At 48.6% G+C, this 22,323-nt stretch overlaps 4 protein-coding genes across 4 annotated transcripts; 1 reads left to right on the top strand and 3 right to left on the bottom strand.

The window, feature by feature from the left end:
* Positions 1-1,305: 1,305 nt before the first annotated feature.
* Positions 1,306-5,451, bottom strand: BKA55DRAFT_580942 (uncharacterized protein). Its single transcript, XM_046193996.1, has one exon. It carries the CDS (start codon positions 5,380-5,382, stop codon positions 1,636-1,638), a length of 3,747 nt encoding a protein of 1,248 aa, XP_046043968.1. The 5' UTR covers positions 5,383-5,451; the 3' UTR covers positions 1,306-1,635.
* Positions 5,452-6,450: 999 nt separating this feature from the next.
* BKA55DRAFT_523939 (FAD/NAD(P)-binding domain-containing protein) lies at positions 6,451-8,438 on the top strand (the record flags this gene model as incomplete). The annotated part of the gene is made up of 4 exons (XM_046188682.1): positions 6,451-6,635; positions 6,700-6,839; positions 6,903-7,895; positions 7,951-8,438. The coding sequence occupies 4 exons, from the start codon at positions 6,451-6,453 to the stop codon at positions 8,436-8,438; spliced, it is 1,806 nt and encodes a 601-aa protein (XP_046043969.1).
* A 3,287-nt stretch (positions 8,439-11,725) lies between these two features.
* On the bottom strand, positions 11,726-12,197 carry BKA55DRAFT_580946 (uncharacterized protein). The gene is made up of 2 exons (XM_046193997.1): positions 12,165-12,197; positions 11,726-12,109 (listed from the first exon to the last, which is right to left on the bottom strand). The coding sequence occupies exons 1-2, from the start codon at positions 12,165-12,167 to the stop codon at positions 11,864-11,866; spliced, it is 249 nt and encodes an 82-aa protein (XP_046043970.1). The 5' UTR covers positions 12,168-12,197; the 3' UTR covers positions 11,726-11,863.
* A 3,203-nt stretch (positions 12,198-15,400) lies between these two features.
* On the bottom strand, positions 15,401-17,519 carry BKA55DRAFT_695729 (heterokaryon incompatibility protein-domain-containing protein; the record flags this gene model as incomplete). The annotated part of the gene is made up of 2 exons (XM_046200192.1): positions 15,401-17,061; positions 17,114-17,519. The coding sequence occupies 2 exons, from the start codon at positions 17,517-17,519 to the stop codon at positions 15,401-15,403; spliced, it is 2,067 nt and encodes a 688-aa protein (XP_046043971.1).
* Between the last annotated feature and the right edge of the window lie 4,804 nt (positions 17,520-22,323).

Here is a 22,323-nt window from a genome sequence, read left to right on the forward strand (position 1 = left end):
GATCTTCGTTCTCAAGAGCGACACGACAGAACCAACCTGTTCGGCACTTTTTGGGGGGGGTAAGGAAGTATGCATAAGTGTAATGGCTCTCTATACAGAGGCGGGGATAGTTACAACTCAGTACCTTTCATGCACCTCTGCTGGACAAACATGACCCGACCAACTCAACAAATGCACAGAAACGTTGGAGCTTAGACAAACGAAGATGATCTTGGGGGGACTAGTCCCGTCCTCTGCCGAGCCATTTCACCATGAGCCGAAACCGGTAACATGGCCCAGTCCATCACCCCACTATTGATTTCTTGGTCGCGTTGCCCTCGCTTAGACACGCGCACAAGAACCCTCCACAAATGTTAGATGACGACTCCCATCGCAAAGCCGGACGCTCTTATCTTCCCGTAGAGCGCATTGAAAGACGTTTTCCAAGATGTACCTTGGCCGAGACGAGCGCGATCCAAGCTAGGCATGGGTGGGGTCCAACTACCAACGCTCCCGCGCCCCCGAGTAATGGCGTCTGAAGCTCTGCACCGACATCCAAGCCCGGCTACCTCTGCAACAACATCGGGGAGAATCAAGACCTCGTTCAGAATCTCTGGAAACTAAGTGCATTTGACATAAAGTACGATTACAATATTCGCAGGGAATAGCGCAGTGAGTTGAATTGTTTTAGTGAGGGGGTTGAGCTGTGATGCTGATGATAGCAGAGCCGTATAATGTTAGGACGTAGCCTCGTGCTTGGTATCAACAGCCTAAACCTGAGCCCACGCCTCCGCCTCCACGTCGTGAACGGGAACAGCTCGTCTTGGAGACTCCTCTTCGCCCAGCCCGTCAGAGCTTCAGAACACCTGTCACACCAGCTACTCCTGCTCTTCCCATGGCACCAAGTCACTTCTAGTAACCCTCAACTCCACTCTCAACATCCCCAACAACCCTGCTCTCATCTCCACGTAGACCAAAGACCCTCGAAGAGTCTCTGCGCCACATGTCATTCGGTGCGGCGGCAGTCAACAAGGTCATTTCCGCTGGAGTGACATCACCTGGCAGACCTCTATCTAGATGATCGCCTACAGCCCCTGATACGCCTCGCCATTTGAACTCAGCGCCTGTTCCCATCACCTATCAACTCGCCAACTTGACAGCATGAGAAGCCTATTACCGACCAGACTTGGTCGGCGATGCTGCAAGACTCAAAATGTGACAACTGACCTTACCGCAGAGGTCCTAGCGCGATACGTTGGTAACTCCACCAATCCGTAGCACAAGAATTCAAAGCTTACAAGTGCCAACTTTTATGTTCATTCGGGCGGGACTGGTATTTTGCATCGTTGGTAGTTGTCAGAGAAGAGGTCAAATCAGGCGAGCGACATAGAAGCTCAAGGTACCAATGATAAAGTGTGTCAGGATGGGAGACACAGGCAGAGAGTATTAGCCACCAAACCGAGGTCCAGAAGATGGCATTGAATTGTTATGGCACATTGTAGTGAAAGACTGTGACTTAGGGGGTATTGCAGTGACTAGATTAACTGACATATAGTATCCAAGTAAGTGTTTTGGACTGTGCGCCTCTTCGGCTACTAGAGGCATAGCTAAACCCTTCACACAATACCTTATCTCAGCCAGCACACAACGCTACCACTACAACTCATCTTTCTTATGAGAATCACCCGCAACACCCTGCGGTTTCGTAACACCCAGCGGGTTCCCATATGGATCATCGGGATTATCACCAACACAATGATGGCACCAGAAGAGATTTCCTGGATCGTGCGCCCTCTTTACAGCCAGCAACTGCTTGTATGTCTTCTGGCCCCAGTACCTATCCGTCCAGTTGTGCATCACATACGAGCTCTCGGAGAAGTAGCTGTTCGGCCCAAGCTTATAGATCGTGTCATCCGACTGCTTCGTCGTCAAGGTGCGCGCATTCCACAGCATGAGGGCCGAGCGAAAGCCTTGCGAGATGGCCGTGTCGCCCGGCCTGGTGCTCCCCAGATTGCCTGTCATCGACGTATAGATGAAGTGGAAGCCGCAGCGATAACCCGATGGATCCGGCGATGTCTTATCAGGAGTCTTGAGGGTCTCGACGCAGATGTCCAGCACGTCCATCATAGTCGAGGCGAATTTTGTCTCCACGGCTTCCCGCGAGACAAGGACCGAGTTCTGCGAGCCGGTAGCCGCATCGGAGGGCTCGTGTGGAGCTGCCAGCGGGTTCATCACAGCGATTTGAAACTTGTTGGGAGGCATAGAGAGGAGGTAGTCATAGGCCGACTTGAAGTTATTCTCCTGCACAGACTTTGTCTGCAGCACGTCCTTGAGGCTGTCGCGGAACCGAATATAGTCCTGCTCTTTCTGACCGCCAGTGTAGAAGTACTCAAAGGTGAAGTTCCAGGTGACTGTGCAGAGGTTGCCCTTCTTGTACTTGCTGGTGTCGATAAAGAAGGCGGGCTGCGTGCTGACCTTTTGGTTTAGCCTCAGCTGCCACTCGGCGAAGCGAGTCCACATGTCGCGCAGCCATTCATAGCCAAACTTCTTCGAGCCTGGGCAAAAGGTGCCAGTTTGGGACATGAAGACGCGACTGAGGCCTCCATCAGGCACAGCATGGGCGCGGATCGTCATGGAGAGAATGACGCCCCAGACGCCGCCGCCGCCACCGCGCATGGCCCAGAAGAGCTGCGGATTATGGCGACGACTGGCAATCTTCCTGTGCACGACAGTCTGGCCGTGGATGCTTCGGCCGACCTGCAGAACTTCAATCTCCAGCACGTTATCGACGCCAAGGCCCATGGACGGTGCAAAGGGCCCGTGGCCGCCGCCGAGATGGAAGCCAGCCATACCGACAGTAGAGCACCAGCCTGATGACACAACACGGTCGTACTTGGCCGAGAAGGCATGCATCTCAGCGAAGATGGAGCCAGCGCCAAAGCGGAATGCGCCAGCAGGGGCCAACGCCTGGTCCTCGCTCCAAGTGGGAATAAATTCTTTGTCCTTGAGCAGGATCGTGCGGATGAGGATTCCGCCAGTCGGGCAGGAGTTGCGGCTGTTATACTCATGGCCTGTGCCGGCAGTAGCAATGCACAAGCGATGCTGCGCGGCGAATTCAAGAGCTGCAGCCACATGGCGCTGGTTAAGAGGGAAGACGACGATAAAGGGGTTCCAATTGCGGTACTCGTTCTGGTGCAGTGCCGCCTTGCACATGTCGGACGCTGTGTTCCAGATAGTAACGCCATCTTTGAGGTTAAAGCACGGGCGCTGCATCTCAGCGACATCCTCGTAATAGTACAGCGCCTTGAGGCCCTTGCTGCCCAGGCCGTAGAAGCCCTGGTTGTTGATAGAGCCTGTTGGTACTGGCGCTGGCTGTGGTGTCGGGTAGCTGCTCCACTGGACGCCAAGTCGGGGCACTGTAGGGTCTAGAGCCTTCTCTAGCTTGTCGATGGCCGTCTTGGTAGGCCAGCAGCTGGGGTCTTGGGGAGTGCACCACCTATGGCCGTTGTCGTCCCGGGGCGAGGGCAGGGCGCCAGCATAAGATGTCTCGACAGACTCGGCGGGGTCGCACGAGCCGGCGCCGCAGTTATCATTCTCAGCACTGCATGAGTAGCGACACTCGGCGCTGCATGGATTGCATCGACCCATGGCCCATTGCGTCTTCTTGTCTCCTGCTGTACAGTCGAGCACGGCGTATGAGTACACTGGCTGGTACTGGAACTGGAAGCGACAGGTAGTTACAGTGCCACTGGTGCTAGCAAGGAGCACCTGGCTAGGATCCTCTCTAGAGTGAGAGACTGAGTAGCGTTCCACGCCGCGGTCAGGGTGGTTTGGCCACTTCAGCGACGCATGGCCATCAGATGTGAAACTCCAGTTCGCGAGGCCCTCTTCATAGTGGCTAGACACCTGGAGTGAACGCCATAAGCCCAGCAGCGTAGTGGGTGCTCCGGCAATACCCGGCTGGGAGTGGCCAACAGGGCTAGGCTTAGATTTAGACTGAGATGCAGACTTGGTCTTGGTCTCAGACTTGGACGCCTTGCTGCTGGCCGCCGAGATAGCATCCGGAGAAAAGGAACAACCTGCCGCCGACGCCTTACAGCGGAACATGAGAAAGTTACCGCAACCAGGTGTGTCCATGGCGGCGTAGAAGCTTGCTGGCGCCGGTTCTCCGGTGTGGTTGCAGGCCAGGAAGGCCGCCTCGAGCCCGCCAATATCTGGTAGCCGCTGCACCAAGCAGCCCTCCAGGCGATTGCCACCGCATCGCAGTATCAGCTCCTTAGGGCCACGCCGCTCGTAGTTACACGTCTGTGGGTATGGACTATCGGTAGTGACCGTCAGGACCTTGTCAGTAAAGGTCTGCGCAAACTCGAACTTGCCAGACCCTCCCTGCTCGGCGCCAAATGAGCGCCAGGTGCCCTCCCAGGGCGAGGTGTTGTTACTGCTCATAAAGGCTGGCATGGCAAATTCCAGCACCGGGAAGCTTGCTATTCCGTCGTTGTTACTGCCACTGCCACTGTCGCTGTCACTGTCACTATTCTCCACTGGTGCATTGCTGGGGTCAAGCTCTACAGTGCTGTCCAGCTGCACTGCCGGGCATATGTCCCAGCTGTCACCGCACGCAAAGCACTGATCAATGCAGTCACCCGACATGCGCGGTACGCTCTGTACATCGGTGCCTTTCCAGCCTACTGTTGCTAGGTACGCACACTGCACGCATCGGGGGCTGACAAGAGGCTCTAGTTCCTCCGAACCTGGTTCCTCAAGCTGCTTGCGCAGCGCCGCGTTTGCATTGAACTCATTGGCCAACACAAACGCCGTGCGGAAGTAGGCCTCCTGAGACAGCCGGAATGCTTTGCCATCAGCGCCGGGGATAACTGCGCAGGTGCCGTGCTTCATCCACTCGGATAGGATGAAGCATTGCATTGTGTTTTTGAACTTTGGGTTCGTCGGCCAGAAGTAGCTCAGCAGGCCACCAAAGGTCTTGAGGATTGACTCGTCGAATTCCTCGCCGTTCAGGCAGCCGTAGGGCTGGTTCTTGGCGCCAGTGCCACCCGCCGACCCAGGCCACAGGCCGTGCAGCGTGAAGTCAGCCGAGTCTTGTGGGGAGTCACTGTCCTTCTTCTGCATCGCGAGCGTGTAGGCATCGACGGGTATCAGTCCGGCCGGCTGCTGCCACGCATTGCATAGTAAGAAAGGAGGGGGCTTCTGCTGTAGCTGGCCATTCTTTTTGATGGTGCAGCCGTGATTCCACTTGAGGTTGCACGTCGCAGGGTGAAAGTTGAGGGGGTTGAATTGCCGCAGCGGGATTGGGTTGGAGGAGCAGTCATCCGACATGCCGGTGCACTTGGCCGACACCAGGCAGACCAAGGCCAGCACCAGTGCAAGTTGGGCATGCCAAGTCATGATGCACACCAGTATTTAGTGTTTGTTTGTTTGTTTGTTTGCTGTACTGCTGCTGTTGTATTTCTTGTGTTTTAACGGTGTCTGGGAAAAGAACTTGAGGACTGATACATTAACTCTATATATATTACACCAGGATCCAAGATCAATAGCCTCCCTTGATGACCCGGCTAATCGCAGCCTCCATCCTGCTCAGCTATTGTCCCCTTTGCCCAGAGTTGCAGTGTGAGTGCTGAAGGTCTGCTAGCAGGTGCGGCTGAGTGTGATATATCGAAAGCGGCAGAGTTGCGAGTGCCGATGCTTAGTGGCGTGCTGAGACACGGGTCAGACACTAAATGATTGGAGGCGGAAGTTCGGGTGCATTGACGGATTAGTCGAGGCCCAAGCCACCAAGGGATTGAGGCTCCCTCCAATCCACAGGCATGTCAGCTAGCCACGGTTTGATATTCTAACCAATGGTGAATGGCATCTCCACAGCCACGTTCTAAAGAGTCGAGAGTGCTTACGGTATACTGACACTGGTTCAGTTCAGCAGTCGATAGTTCAGCCACCAGTTCCTGATCTGGTGCGGCTGAGGAGCGGAACTCGTAAACATGGCCGTTAGATTGACTAGATTGCCAAGACGGGATGTGCGGTAAGCACCGCCGCTAGTAGACGGAACGTGCGGGGTAAGACCTCAATTGCAACCCTCAACTCACTCAAACATTCTCATCGCGTCTTTCAGCCCGCCACGCATGTCTCATCCATACTGAAAACAGCGGCCAGCTGTCAATACATTCCGGCCACTGCCGAAGACTAAAGATGCAGCTTATGATCAGATTCTGATTTTGATGCATTAGCTGTATATCAAGCTGCGGGAAAATAGGATGTCGGCAGTCTTCCTGTAGACCTCATCATGGCATTCTAATATGGTCTTCTTTATTTTCAGCTCACAAAGATATTTCATGCCATGCAAACATAAATAGGATGCTCCAGGTCAGTTACTACAACCACTATACAGGCTACATAAGAGCGAGCCAGACTTCTTACTCACTTCTACAGTACATGCCAACGTGCGAGACTACTTCCATAATGAACACTGAAAGCCTCCCAGACTACCTGACCATCCCAGGACCAACAATCCCTAGCTTTCACTGCCGCGTTGGCAGAGATCACAATGATCGTCAGCCTCAACCAGCCAACACCTACGGGTACCCCGTGCCTGGCGTACAGGCCCCTAGTTCTACATCGGTCATGGCCCTTGACTACTTTGTGAGGTATGACGCAACACTACTTGGATGTTGCAATATCTAGACCGGCGCTGACCTTGATTCTACTTAGTGACCAGACTTGGAGCAACATACTGGCCCATGGAGACTTTGATTACATCGTCGTGGGTTCAGGCTTCACTGCTCTCGCATTCATTCAGAAGGCCCTCGAACTCGACCCCTGTGCCAAGATTCTTTGCCTGGAGCGTGGAGGTAAGTATTTCCTATTCGTTCCTTTTTTCAAATGCAGTCGTCTCATGCTTCAATCTGTTACAGGCTTTTGGCTTCCTTCCCACTTCCAGAACCTACCAATTCCTTTCAAGATGGTTCTGGGAGGGCCTTCAGAAACATTCCCCTGGACCCTCTCACGCAAGACCTTTGAAACAAAAGAGCTCAAGTTTTGCCACGGCTCCTGTCCATTCTTCGGTGGCCGATCTACCTTTTGGTCCTCCTGGAGCCCACAGCCAAGTCTGGACCTCATGCGTGACTTTCCCAAGGCCATGAAAGAGACTGCTAAAAAACAGAAGTTCTGGAAAGAGGCCAAAGAGCTTTTGAATGTCACACGCGCAAATCAGATCAACGATGGCATCTTTGGAAGCCTACAGACCGCCATTGATAACATTCTCAAAGACTCGGTTCACAAGATTCCTACTGCGGACTATGCTGAGACAGCCCCGCTTGCTGTCGGACGACGCAGCCCAACTTCTATTCTGCGATTCAACAAATTCTCTGTCCCTGGGCCTCTTCTTGGCATCTTGGAACAACAGAGGCAACTGGCCAAAGCTAACAAGGGAGCCCCTCTAGAAATAACGGTTGACTGTGCGGTGAAGAACATGGTCAAAGGCGACGACGATAATTTTGTCCGTGTTATCGAAACCAGCAAGGGCACTTTATCATGGACCGGCAACAAGACCAAGATCATCCTCTGCGCTGGAGCCATTCCCAACGCCACCATGCTACTGAACTCGTTCGAGAGTTGCCGTGACACCGTTGGTAAGAGGCTTACCGGCCACTATGACACACATATCTCAGCAAGATGTCCTGTCAAGAACATCAAGGGCTGGAAAAAGGAAGCCACGCTCAAAATGGCTGCTGCATACCTGGCTGGCAAGGATCCCAAGACCGGCCTACAGTACCACGTCTCAGTCACGGCGGTGAATAGTCCGAACCCGAAATACGATGCAGAGGACGCGGCTCGCGAATGTCCAGATTATGCTGCTGCGGCGACGCTTGATCAACTTGCAGGCTCCGAGGACTACGTTGTATTCGGTGTGAAGCCCGTCCTTTTGTAAGAGAGGTTATAAGCTAATTTACTCCTGTTTAGTTTGCTCGGCTCTTGGGGAGTTCAACGAGAAGAACACCAAGAACCATGTCACTCTCAACAAGGGCACTGACCCGACGTGCAACGTCACCCTGCAATACACCTTGAGCGACGAGGATCGTACCGCTTGGGACGTGATGGACAAGGCAACCTACGATACTATTAAAGAGATGGCAGGCGGCGATAAATACGCATCGAGTATCGAATGGTGGGATGAGGCAGCTCATGGTTGGAGCAGGACGAAACCAGCAGTCGACACCATTCGAATCCCTGGTATTGTTCATGAGTCAAGCACTTGTTTTATGGGGCCCAAGGATAAAGGCGGTTCCGTGGATGAGCTTTATCGTCCTCATGGGATTGAGAATGTTCATGTCACTGGAGCTGCCCTTTTCCCAACTGCGGGTAGTTGGAATCCTACCATGACCATGTGTGGATATGCTCAGGACTTGGCTCACAGGCTGTACGAAATGAAGTCTCAAGAGAGCGAGTGAAGGGAATAATCGCTTCGTAAGGTGATCTGCTGCAACGTACCCTTGTTGTGAGTAACTGGAGGACGCTTGCAGGATATCCCCTTATCCCGGATATTTATTGCTAGGGAGTGAGATGGAAGAAATTATATGATTGGAAAGGATGAGGATGTTTATGGATGATAAGAATATATAACTACATGTTGTTCCATTTTTATCGCTGTCTTAACCTTTTTCTGCCAATTTGATACATCTGGACTTATGTAGCGTTCAGTGATTCACAGATCGAACCCCCTGCCTCTATAGTTTCCCGATGTCTCTTAGGTAATTGAATGCATCTACTCATCAGATATTCTCTCTTATCGCTTGAAACTCCGCTCTGTGATCACTCGATTTACTAATCTTATGCACCCAATCCCAGACACGCGAAACTATATGGCGTTATCCTTTGGCGCCTCGACAAGCGCCAACCGTCAACGCCAAGTAAAAGATTCATGACCAAGTAGTTAAACAAGGCAGCAAACTCACTAGTGTCACAAGTTCGACTGCCGGGGCCATTCAGGTGAATCAGCTTTGAGGTAGTCCTCAGGGAGCAAGAAAACTTCTGACCGGGCACCAAGGTGCCAAAAAAGACCAGTCTAAAGGTCCACCAATCTATACAAAATTTAGCTAAGTTTATACTACACTCACCTAGGTCTTTTTGTCGATTGGGGTAGGAGTTAGTAGTTTTCTTGCCTCCCGCCAGCAGTTCAAGGCATAAAGTTGACTTTTTGTTGATAAAAGCAATGATACGTTGATGAAACCCAGAGCCGGCCCAATCACGATGATAGGTCGATTGGTCGACCGCACGAGGCTGAGTGGAGGTTGTAATGAACACAGCTAATTGACACTTCTAACAAGACTTCCCTCATCAAAGCTGTGTTCCAGGAAGCACAATAGCAGTACTTCTGTTTAACTGCCCTTCAAAGGCAGTGAGTCAACAAAGAACGATACGCCGCTTTGTTCTCCAGTGTCAACTTGAGTCACGTTCATAGTATGGCTTTTTAGCAAATGCTTGATTCATTGTTCACACTTTTTTTTGTAAAGTCTTAAATCATTCCATCGCGTTAGTATGCCTTTCATTCCATTGAAGGAGTGACAACTTAACACTGTTGAATGTTAACGCCAGGGACAATATATGTAGAGCCCCGTTCGGTATGAACATGATCTCTCTATGGTTGGAAAATTTGTATAAAGGGGCTTACATGCCGCTCTAGAGGCAAGACCACAACCCCAAATGACAATTCAATCACAACTACCCACCATACCCATCCCACAAACCCCTTCTCTACTCTCACAGCAAAAATGTTGTCATTCAAGGACGACTCTTACAATATCTTGATTCTATTGAATCAACTCGAGGACTCTATGACGGACGCAAAGGTTACGTATCCAGCTATCTTTCGCCCCAAGTCTCAGGACCAACCAGGTACCCCATTATTCCCTCCCTGGGCGAGATGATATCGTTTGTCGAGCAATCAAGGCAGCTTTACAAGCTGATCCGAGCCATGGAGACCCTCGCCACCCATCGAGTGGACCGGCGAGTGGCTGAAGGTCATAGACGACAGTACCGGTTGTTACAGGTGCAGGTACTACAGATGCTGGAGGAGGTGAATCAGACGCTGGAATCCGGCAATTAAAACCACATGGACCCTTGTCTGTGAAGGATGGTCAAGTGGCTACGTTTCACGGTTGAGGCTCGACATGGTATGAGAATGAGTTTGTTGCATGGGTTCTCTGTAGTCAGCGTCAATTTATCAGAAAAACGTAGGAATTCCACCCGAAGTCTTTAAACATATCTCGGTTTCAAACGCGCACTGTTCACAACCATTTTGATGACTTTAGGAGCTATCCCATAAACGAATCGTACACTTGGGACACTGGGACAGTGGCAATAAAAGTCGGTCCAGTAGGATAAACCGTGATACGCCGGAGTGCAATTTGTTGGTCTTTGTCCCCAAAACAAGCGAGAGATAAATTTCAACCAGAACGGCTGATGCACCAATGGCAAGAGCATCAGTGAGAAATAGCTTGGCGGCAATCTAGGTCAGCTGGTGCTATCTCAATGAACAGCTATATTTATATAAACGACTACTTCGCTCTATCTATGTTGATAAATCTTCTTCTTGTGCTTACTGTCCTCTTACCTTTTTATCTTCCCTGTCATATTTTTTCTCTACCTTCAATGTATTCTTGAAATCTTGTCGTTTAGCCGGCAGATAATGAAAGTGGGCAATTACATCACGGCACTGCTGAATAAGATATTGGTCGGGCTTACACCGAAAGACTAGGCCTGTCGTCTTGCAAGAGTCTGTATAGGCTGTGACTTACCCTGCACCAGCCTGGATGACTTCAGACAGGATTGTTTCGAAAGCGACCGTCTATGCGTCATTACTGGCAAAGGAGCCTCTTGGATCACAGTTCTAGGTAGTGGCCCTGCCCCCCAGGATTACCATATTGTTCCTCAACTACACCATCACCTCTACCTTGTGGCATAAAATGCAACGAGAGATAATTTCCACGTCCTGAATTATTTCACTCCGCTTCGTATTAATAAGGCATGGCTGAAAACAAGGAGTTCAGTGGTCTTGTGATATGGGCCCATCTTCACATAGTCTTCGACGTACGCCATTTCTCTATCCACCCAGAAACCAATCGCATCCGCACCTTGCCGTGCGTCTACCTGCTCCACTACAGTGGCAAGAAGGCATACTTGCCCGATGAAGTTAACAAGAATGCCCTGCGACATCACTACGACATGTGCTGCATTGAGAACATGACGGGGTTGAAGCCTTTTGACGTCAGCAACACCGGAACCACCTTTCACCGTCCCTATAGAGAAGCTCACACGTATGTCTCAAACCGGCGGCACCAATAGCCGTAGGTTTAGTGACCCAGCCAAGACGATGCTGGCCCCAGTTAACCTGCGGAGCAACAAGACGATGACGTAGGTGGCCAAGACTCTATGGAGTTGTACGAGGGGCCTTCTAGTGAAAACGATATAGAGGAGCTAGAGGATGCGAGTCTTTGGGTCACTCGTTGGGCACTGGGTTGCGAGAAGAAGGCTCATGTCATCACTCCCGATAACAGTGAGCTATTTCTAGGACATGCCAACAAAGAACTGGAAGAGTTTAAGCGGCATGCTTTTTGCTAGTTGAATAGATGCAACCTTGACGAGAAAATTTAGACAACGCTGCTAGATGAAAAGGATAAACAAGCAATAGGCAGCAACAACGTATACCATAGTTGTGCGGGACATTGGGCTGGGAATCTTTTGTAATGTGTATAGTGAAGCTGTATTGAGAAACCTTTCCCCTGAACTATGTACCTCTCACCTGGCAACGAGGCTATAGAAGCCAAACAAAGGCATGGTCCCTGTAAGCTAAGGTCTTGATCGAAAACAATGGAACTTATGCCACGTCCGCCGTTCTGACCTCGCCATTCGAGCCTCTGATAAAATAAACCGAAAAGCCCGGATGGACTTTTACCCGCCCTCCCTCCTTAGGCATGCCTAACCAAACGCCTCCTTTGCATTTCTTTTGGAATGCACGGTCACAATTGTTCCAGTGGATAGTTTGGCCAATACCCCTGATTTCATCAATGCTTTCCTCCTTCGCGGCTGCGTCGAAGGCTTCCTGGTCGAATGGATGTACTTCCTATTGATTACTATTAGTGTGGCTTACAGCATTTTTGTCAAAGAGCAGTGTTTACCATGGCTGATTCGTTCTGTTGCGTTGGTGCAAGTGCGGTGGAGATGAGCAAGCTAGGATATTCAAGTTTTTGAACTCACATCTCCGCATTTGATACACGTGACTATCCACGTGATCAATGATTCATGTCTGTCCCTATAAATCGATCAAAAGTGTGATAAGCTTTGTCGAGTTCGATACATTTATTCCTGACCTGAGGTTGAATACTTGTGTCGACGGACGATGAATTTAAAGTACAAGTCTAAGCACGGTGGAATCGACAGACCTTGCTTGGTATTGTGCATGCTTCGTAATTGTCATCAACTGTTGCGAGGGGGTTTACCAATGCGACTCAATGCGAATATCTCTAGCTTGTCTACTTGTTTCTTGTTTGGTACTCAGGTCAGTGAAAAGCAAACAAGAGCGAATGGTTACTAAGACCCTTTAGGAGAAATTGCGACGCCCTGGTTAAATATCAATTGGTTAAATTACTCCTAAGACCTTTTAGGCACTTTTGTTACTTATCACTACGATATTTGATAAAGCGCCGTGTTTGTGCGATTAAAAACATCGTTCGAGAGACAAAGCGTTTGAAATAGTAGCAAATGAATTGACATCGTGCAAACAGCTCTACTCAAATAGTCAAACAGGTTCATACTACAACAACGCATCAAATACAAGTTGAAGTATTTGATGAGGGAGATGTTTTGTTCAGCAAGCTATCTCGGAAAGCTAGAGATATCGAACCAAAGTAACATACCCCAGGGAGCTCTAATAGCCCCGGTTTATACAGGCATGTATCACCTTCATTCTGATCCGAATCACTGAAAGGAATTGAATTACCAAGGATGGCCGATAAGAATACTATTGACAACCCAATAAGACATAAACAAGACCCCGAACAGTTGGTTTTCGCGCAACATCATGTCAACCGAACTTCACGGAGATCACCCTTCTAGACACATTATCGCCAACGAGAGCAAGACAATACCAATTCATCTTCTCTTTCCGCAATTGGCCCATGGACTCTCTCCAGCGCATAACCAGCAGTGGGTGTTCAAAGAAACACCATCGAAAGCAAGAACGTCAGCCTCTTCGTCGATCTCAATCCGTCCCAATTCCTTCGATCCAAAGGACCAAAGAGAAGTCAAAAACATTAGAGGTTGTCAAACAAGCGTAGTTTCTCGAAAGCAAGAGACACAAGGATACGACGACACCGGCACAACCCCTCAGCCTATCTCGACACCAACAAATGGCCTGAGGGGCCAGAAACTTCGGCCCCGGCGTCCTCCCAGGTTTCTATTATTGATCCAATCGAACCCCAACCTGGTAATTGTTAATCATTGGTAGTGATACTGGAGAGCCTTTGGAACGTCAGAGGAATGCCAACGTGATCATGAGTAGAGAGACGCACCACTTATCGTGAGCATTGGAATGGAGGCCAGACAAAATGTTATTACTTGTCAGCAGAAAAGTGCCTTTTGACCGACCGGTTGGCGTTGGTCTATGAAGTAAGCATTGAACATCAGATGGAGACTATTCTATCCTGATCCATGACTTCGTCCTTCAAGTAAAGAGGTAAATGTTTATTAGATAAGCCAAAAGAAACGTCAAATATCTTTTGCAGAATAAATTGAAACACCAACTCAAGACATACAAATGTATACCTTTGATCTATATATCGATTCTATGGGTCTCATTTGTCACGTTCTCGCTCACTGGCTCTTCTACATCACCACTACGACCTGCAAGTCTTGACCTATCTATTCATGTATATAAGTAACATCATCCAGATCATTTTGATAACTCGGCTCTTATCTTCGAAATCACCATCGTTGCAGTTGGTCTCTGGCACTTCTGGAATCATATTTGAATTATGATATCCGAACAAATCGGCTATACGCCTTGAGATGGAAGCAAGCGAGTACCTAGAATCTTTTTGTTCATATGGTTCTTGAGAATTTGTCGACTTGGAGCCAACTGTCTCCTTGCTGATCTCGGGTCTCAACGCGATGAATCTGGTAAGAGGAAAATAAGTGGTAAATCTTGGTCCGCAGCTTTATGTCAAATATGGATAGAGTTGTCACAACAGTGATGAAGAAGAACTATTTTGACATAGACTTTGCGACAGTTGTCGTACCTCCTTTCTACAACATTTTCCGTTAGTGATATACCGGCTCACTGTATATCCCGGACCGGGAATCACCATTAGAGTATACCGACGAGATGATATACTCAGAGGTATAGAGACTGAAAGACTGCAATGAGCCAAGTTGCGAACCAGGACAGTAATAGTCTCAACCAGAATTAACTGAGCTATCGGAGTGAATCACTCAAGAGCCACGTCTTTGCGATACTTAATCTAGTTCGACAGCCTTGTAATGCCGAAGTGTCCTCAGCCAGCAAGATAAGGGAAGTAAACGACCAATACAAGTCCGTGTCGAATCATAACGCCAGACCCAAGCCCATGACACAGTATTCTCAGTTCTCGCAGCAGAAGTCGACTACGCCATGTCCTCGATCCTAGTCATAGAAGAATCATAGAAGACTATATTGCTGCACTTATAACACTCATCAGGCTTGGTGGAGTAAGACACTATTAGCAATCAGTGTACTTTTTAGATTATTACATGCTCAGTGGATACATCACTTCAGTGTAATGTCGTTGGCCCAAAGAGAAATGTTGCCTTCCTTTATAAGTAATTGCCCAGGGAACAATATTGGATCTATTGCTTGTTTTGATCAATAAGTAATAAGCAACCCAAGCTTTCATTTCCTTTTATAAGCTTGATTCTTCTTAACATCCTTCCCATTGAAGATTCGAAGAAGTTGGACATAGTCCGAGGGTAGCGTTATGGCGTTCTGTCGCAACCTTTGCTTTTCTCAGGAAGACAATGATTTTGCCTCATCCCTTTCATGAATTCTTGCTCGGCGAACCAATGGACTAGAGTTTAAGCAGGAACCAGATTTCTTCAGTTGGACCATGAGAAGGACATATCGCCTTTGAAACAACTCATGTCTAAGTGAGTTTGCCAGACCGGCTTTAGGTGCAGTTTAACAATTGGAATAGTCACTGCAATTGTTTCCTGAGGGCACTCCATTATCATAACTACACTCTATAAGGAACCAAGTGACCAGGTGCCAGCCAATTCACTTTTGGGCTTTGTTCAACTAAAGACCATCATCAATTTGCAATCAGTCAAAAATTGCAAGCATAATGGGTAGCATTTAAGGTTAAAAATTCGGCTATGATGCTTCTTATACTAGCTTTATACTAGTGACCTTCTCTGCTTGAAATGCTGTAGAGATATCATTATAAAGCTTATACCCATCAATATGGATCACCCAAGCCGAATTAGGAATCTCTACCCAGCCATTGGGAGGGGAAGCATGGCGTTCTGGTGGAATGTTTTGATACTGGATGCTTACCGCACCCACTCTGCGCCAGCCTGGGTTAGTGAACAGGTTTGAGACCAAAATACCAACCACCAGTCTCCCAGTTGCGTAGAGGGGAAGCATATAAAGCTGCTGTTGAGACACAAGACTCTTGATGTCTGCTTTGGACCCATCATAATCGAAGTTGGTGCTTTCTGGTCCTTCACAGTTATCGAACTGGAAATAGCCTATCTTGAAGGATGTGATATCCTTCTTGAACCATCCGAGAGAATCAACAGGAAGAACCATCCCTTGCAGCTCAAGAATACCGCTTGCACTAAGCACCGAAACCCCGGCTTCCTCTCTTGCCGGAGCTTTCAGGACGCGACAGAAGTACTCTGGTTTGTGGTGTGCTGATGGGTACGGGTGGAAGCATATCTGCCTATCCGAGGAAAGCCATGACCAGCTGGGCGCACAGTAAGCGGCTCGATTGCCGGAAGACAAACCACCGTCGGCTTTATAGACCCACCACGCAAGATCGGCTATGATAGTGCTCTTCCACGTCCCTGCGATATACTCATCACTCCTTGCGGACTGGACTATCTTAGCAATCCCGGCAAAAGCAACAAGCTTATCCGTATTGAATGTGAGGTGACAGGCCGAGTAACTAGTTGCGACCTCGTGCCAGCGACTGCAAAACTCTTCTGAACTGGATACGTTCATCGGTTTCATGATAGGCCAACATACATCCTTTTTGTAGTTATCCTCAAAACGTGGTGGTAGGCCGGTCGGAAACATTTCAAGTGCACCTCCTTCGTTACATTCCCAAGCAAGTTGCCGCATCCCAAAGTGAAGTACGCGTGGTGCTAGGAATCGCTCCTGGAAGACCCAGCCACGTTCCATCAATGGTGACTCGTGGACCTCATCACTCCATAAGTATCCATCAACAAAGATGTTACTGCGCAGTTCTTTGTCATCCAGCAAATGGAGTTCTGAGGGGAGGACGTGATTCCAGGGCTCAGGGGAGAAAATCGATGGGTTTTTTTCCTCGTTAGTCGCATATGAAGCCGACAAGTTCAGATATGAATTTGCATAGACGTCGCCCATCTTCAAGGCTTCCACCTCCCAGTCCCCACAGGCGGTATCTTGCAGAATGCATAGTGAGTCAATCCAAAGATATCGAATCTGCAGTGACTTTGTGACCTCAATTGCTTGCTGGAATATCCGTGGTAGGCAAGATGTATCTATACAGCGCCTGAACCGACTGAGCGATTGAGAAGTGAGCTTCTCATATTGATAGTTGCTCCACCGATGGCTCAGTGTCATATACGGTCCGACGGGTCTGTCTTCTTGGGTGAGAATCACATTTATCATGTCTCCATTTCCAGTCAAGTCTAGCAGACGAGTGGGATACCAGGCTGCACCCAGGTAAGGGCAGCATGCTGCATGTAGTTGTCTGCAATTGCTGATCCAATCTTGGATCTGAGGAATATTTATAAGGTTTGAGGCGATCCCCTCCACATGTGACTTTGTCTCTGGGACTTCTACAGCCGATTAGAATCAGTGTGAATCATGAAACTTGGACATCGTTCTCACCTCCTTGCCTGTAAAACTTGACCTCTATGAGACAACCTGACCCTTTGCCGCCTCTGTGATTCCGAGACATGATCAACTGACGGACCTCCATGTTTTGACGACCGCGACTGTCAGGTGGCAAGGGCTCTTCAGACGGGCTTCTGCGAGTCCTTGGCTTTGCTTCTTGCTCAAGGTAAGCAGATTCAACTTGAAGTGTGGTTACCAGTTCATGCTTAAGCCATCGCTGATAGACTGCGGGGTAGTGTTCCTCCAGGAAAACGGCGTGTTTGACGCAGATCCAGCATTTTACCTCAGCGCCTGCGTCGAATGGAGCGTAGGTCGTGGTAGTTTCCCGTTTGGGATAAATGTCTCTCACCTTAGGGTAGATTTCGCAAATAGCATCGTGACAGGGGCCGCAGACAGGCATTGTGAGTGATGATGATTTGTAGGTAATTCTAGAGGACGTTCTATGATGATTTGAAGAAGGCAGGGCTTTAAAATCCCTCATTTTGAGTCACAAGCCAGTGTTTTGCACATCAACTAAACCAACATGCATATTCATAAAGCCAGTAAAGCCTATCAAAGACATGCAATGTGGGGCTCGCCTGAAATGCACAGAGGGTGACTAATGGCCCCGAATGAGAAAGCGATGCAAGCGAAGCCGGAAATAGAGAAGGTATTAATTAGGCGCTGGACAAAACCTTCATCTAGCGTAGAATGACCAAGACTGTAGACCGTCATTCGCGTTGTTATTCGTATTTAGCTTATTTTGTTCTAGAGTGAGCTAACAGCTATTGGCCCCGGCTATACCAGCAAATCTGATCTTTATCCACGATAGAGTGGGCCGGGATCCACAGGTGCCTCGTACCACTTCTTTTGCATAATATGAAAACTTTAAGACGGTTGGAAAGAAACAGGCAAGTAATGGGGTTTATGTGCCGGTCTGAAAAATGAACAGAACATTGGACCAAGTTCTTTGTGACAGGCAGTGCTGCAATTCCATGGTGTGTTCTGCAACAAAGACCATTCCTTAATTTTTGTCTGGTTCCCTTTGTTTTGATACGTACCTTTATTTTCCGATGCATCAGATCAAAGAACACGCCGACGGAACAACAAGGCCAAGCTTCTTTGTAGGCTCACCATTGAGGTACCCTTTCATTGAGTCTCTAATTGTAGAATTACTTGAAAATTCCACAGGTCTCATCAATACTTATTGCACCTGAAGCAACTCCAGCATGTCTGCCAATTATTCTCTAGCCGCCGACCCTTCATCGCTGTCAAAAGGAAGATGTGAGTGTGATGACTGATGAATTATACTTCATCCCCAGCTCCATACGCCCTACTTCTGTCAAGCGCCCAAGAAGCCTTCCTTCAAACTATGGCGCTACCACTCAGTTGACCAGGTGCTCGTGCGATTCTCCCGCTCGCAGCTGTTTGAATGAGAGTAGATATCAGGACGAGGGTTAATCTTGGTACTTCTGGCGTAGAGGCAAAGTGACCGGATGATGTTGGAAATTTAGCGTGACAGAGGTTGTCTTATGACGTTTAAGCACATGGCAGCGGAGGCTGTTTGACGAGATAGACCAGACCGCTCTATAAGTGGCACGGTATAGCAGAGGCATCCCAGATTGGCTGAAATCACTAACTGATCCCGTTAAGACCTATCAGTTATGGAGCATGTGAGTAGCATCATTGAATCGATGTTAGATCGTCCCGAACTGTATCCAACTCTGGGACCTATAATAATTGTCAAGGCCGGTGCGATAATCGTGAAGCTGCCAGGTAGAAATGCCAGGTAGACTTGCGATGATTGTAAATAGAAGAAACTGAAGAACCTAATAGAATGGGTGGCATTTCTGGTTCTAGGTCCAACGTTGAGCTATCCTTCCCGTGGTTCGTGGTGTTTAAATGGGAGTCGGGTCATGCATGATGACTCTTTGATCCTTATTCAAGACTGTGTTGGGCGCAGTTGGCCTGATTGGAATTGTAGAGCATAGACCTTGCGATCTTGCATGTCTTAGTCTGATTAGCCTCTTACTGGTCTGTCTTTGAAGCCCAAGAAACAATGACCAAGTCCATGGCTTCAACACGTCACAGTTTTATTCCACTAGGTAACAGTCGTCACAGTGCGCCTGACCTCCAGAATCGCTAAAATTTGAACAGGTCATCTATGGCGCTGAGTTGTGTCGGAGCTAGCAAAACAGCGTGCTTAAGGCCGGTGAGAATGATGACGCACGCTGGGGGGGGGCGAAGAAGCTAAGAGAGGGGACGTGGCCTAGATAAAGTTTTAAAGTTCAACGGCGCGATCGAGCTGAAAGGTGCCTTTTTGGGGTAAACTTTCCGGCTGGATGACTCCACACATAGGGCTGATGTACCTGTTCTCCAAAAGATATTTCTGATGTGCGGGGGGACCAAAGTGCGGAGTACTGCATACTAGCTACAGTTGACCCACTGAACGATGCATGACAATGATTTTCTAGTTCAGTCTCCATCCAGGTTCACGTAGGCAAAGATTTGAAAAAAAGAGAAAGAAATTACAAGTTCTTTTAATACTTACAATTAGATTTATACTATTTTATATATACTCCAAAGGAATGCTATTAAAGTAGAGCTCCAGACGGCCCATCCTTAAACCAGATCCAAGCTGATCCTCCTTCTTGGGAGAACTCTTCATTTGAATCAACATGGCTTGAGCGCTGGCGAGGTCGCGATCAATTTTGGAGCCTTCTCTTGTTAACGGGACTCCTCCTACAACGGAACATACGCGTTTCTGTTCATGATTCACCATCAGACGTTGGCCCTTTGTGTAACTGTCAATGCTCAGCATCTCAGACCTTTAGAGAACAAGCCCGACCAAATGCTCTACTTTGCGGCTCCACCTTTTTATTCACTCTTCAAACGCCGGCAGCCATGTTGCGTACCGCTCATCTCGCGGTGAAAGTTTCCCCTGCGGCAGCCTGTCGTCAAAGACTGATAATGCTGTTGCCACGAGATGGGGGACATTCTCTCTGACCGAGGCTGCATCTCACAATCATGTGAAGTGAACTGCCAGTCCACGTGGTGCAGTTATGTTGGAACCCTTCTCTCCGTTCCCAGCTTTTAGCCAGATTCTGATTGTGTTGGCCAACAAGATGCGGCGCCTTACTACTCTCTCACTTCAAAACAAGATGGAGTTGTAGTTTAATTTGCAATCCTCCACCCTGTACAGGACCAGCCTCTCCATCAAGGCTTCCCAGGTTGTTAGACAATCTTCACATTGCGCAAGATACCACGTGCAGCAGCATCATAATCCTCTTTGAATTAGCCGTCAGGAAATCAAGGCTCATAAATATACCGATAGCCAATATGGAGAGGACAAGCCGCCATTTCGAGAGGATGGTCTGAGGTAGATTGCCATTATGAGTCGATGAGGAGGGGGGTCCTTGCGTTGGGTGACTTTGGTCCATCGTCGCTTGGTCTTCTGCATCAGCGCCATTGCTTGGAATGCCCCCTTGATTAGCCACGAATTGTATGTATCTCGGGGCAAGTCATAGAGCCGCTTGAATTCGTCGCACCGCTCTGTCTTGAAGATAATGTTGACCACCATAGAATGCGCGGCCTTGTTCAGCCTCGTCCTTACTCCAGTCGCTCGATGAACTTCGAGAACGTCTGCCTCCGTCATTTTGAACAATTCTAGGATACTTAGGGAATGATTTGTCGAGAGGCTGCTACAGCTTGTTCTATGTAAGGTTGTTGTTCTGACTTTGTCTTTGTAGTGGACTCTCTGTGTAATGCTCAGCATTATTTGCTACCCTCCCTTGGATGACCCAATGCCGTCTGATTGGTCATTTCAACGTCAAATAAAAGGACTGATCAGATTCTCGTCAACGACTCTCCTCATCATAGGATCACCGAATGCATTGTCGTATCAACTAACAACTCAGGTTCCACCATCTCCCAGCCGCGCCCATACTTCTTCGTAGTAATATTATGTCATGCTACAGAACGCTCTCGTCGGCTTACCTACTCAGTAAATGCCTTTTGCATAGAGGCCTATAAGCTCTTATATCTACTGTTCCTGACTAGAAGGTGGCCCATTCGTCGTAGATTCTCTAGGTCCGTTTAATGAATTGACAGAGGCTCCCAGAAGTTCTGTGTACTGTTTTTGCAATCTGAGTGAGATTCACTTGAGTGAGAGTATACAACGACTGATACACCAAAGCCGAAGACTGGCAGGCTGATACATATGTAACTACATGCTTCATTATGCAGCTTTTAAAGCCGTCATGAATAGAACAGAACAGTTTACATTTTCCAGTCCTCAAAGGAATGTACTTGGATTTTGGATTCATGCATGGCGGCTACTAACGTGATGCTTCTTATCTAAAATCACCATCCTCAAGTTCCCCAAAACGACTGTGGCTAACCTTGAGTGACTTTTGAGTGTTTCGCCAATGGGACCGTAGATTTAGGATTTAACGATGTTTTCTTTGTCTTCACTATAGGTTGTAACACTCTGGCAGGTGAGAACAGATGGGCACTGAAAGAACATGGCTTGACATCGTACTCTGGTCGATTGACTTACGCACAATCTCAAAGGGAGTGAACACAGGGGAAGCATCAACATAAACTGCAGGCAGCTGTTCAGTCGAAACAAGGTCTAGTACAAAGGAAGTCAGCCACTGGCAAGAACTGGGCTTAGAACAAGTCTTGAACGAACAAACGTAGAGACTCGATATTTGGATGTACAAGGAGAGGTCAATGCGTCGCAGGCCGAACAAGACTGCGATGACACTGCCAGACGGGTTCTGCTACCCCCATTGAGTCAGAACAGCTGAACATGAAGAAGTGCCACTACAACAGAAGAACTGCCAGTAGAACAGATGAAGAGATTGAACAGATGCTCCAATCTAATATATAATATTTCGATCGAGGAAAGAAACTCTTCAACTCAAACATCTTATCAACACCCTTCAGTTAAGATACACCATCAACAATATCCAACCCAAGGCATCACCATCAACAATCTTCGACCAGAAACCCCTCGGTAAAGATCAACCTCCTATGCCACCACCTTTCATCCGATCTTTATCTCCATCATGGCTCCCTCCATGCCCATCTTCTACCCACCCAAGATGTCCCCGGGCATCCAAACCACCTTCGCGCAGCACAACGCTCAACCCCTCGAGGACCGCGAAAAGCCCCTCTTCGTAATCGACGTGGCCATCGTCAAAGACACCGTCAAAGACTTC

Source organism: Fusarium redolens (assembly GCF_020744475.1).
Source record: "Fusarium redolens strain MPI-CAGE-AT-0023 chromosome Unknown BKA55scaffold_19, whole genome shotgun sequence".
Classification (NCBI taxonomy): Eukaryota; Fungi; Ascomycota; class Sordariomycetes; order Hypocreales; family Nectriaceae; genus Fusarium; species Fusarium redolens.

What these genes read in the sequence shown, in the direction of transcription:
- BKA55DRAFT_580942 (XM_046193996.1), bottom strand. Translation starts at nt 5,382, where the DNA reads ATGACTTGGCATGCCCAACTTGCACTGGTGCTGGCCTTGGTCTGCCTG.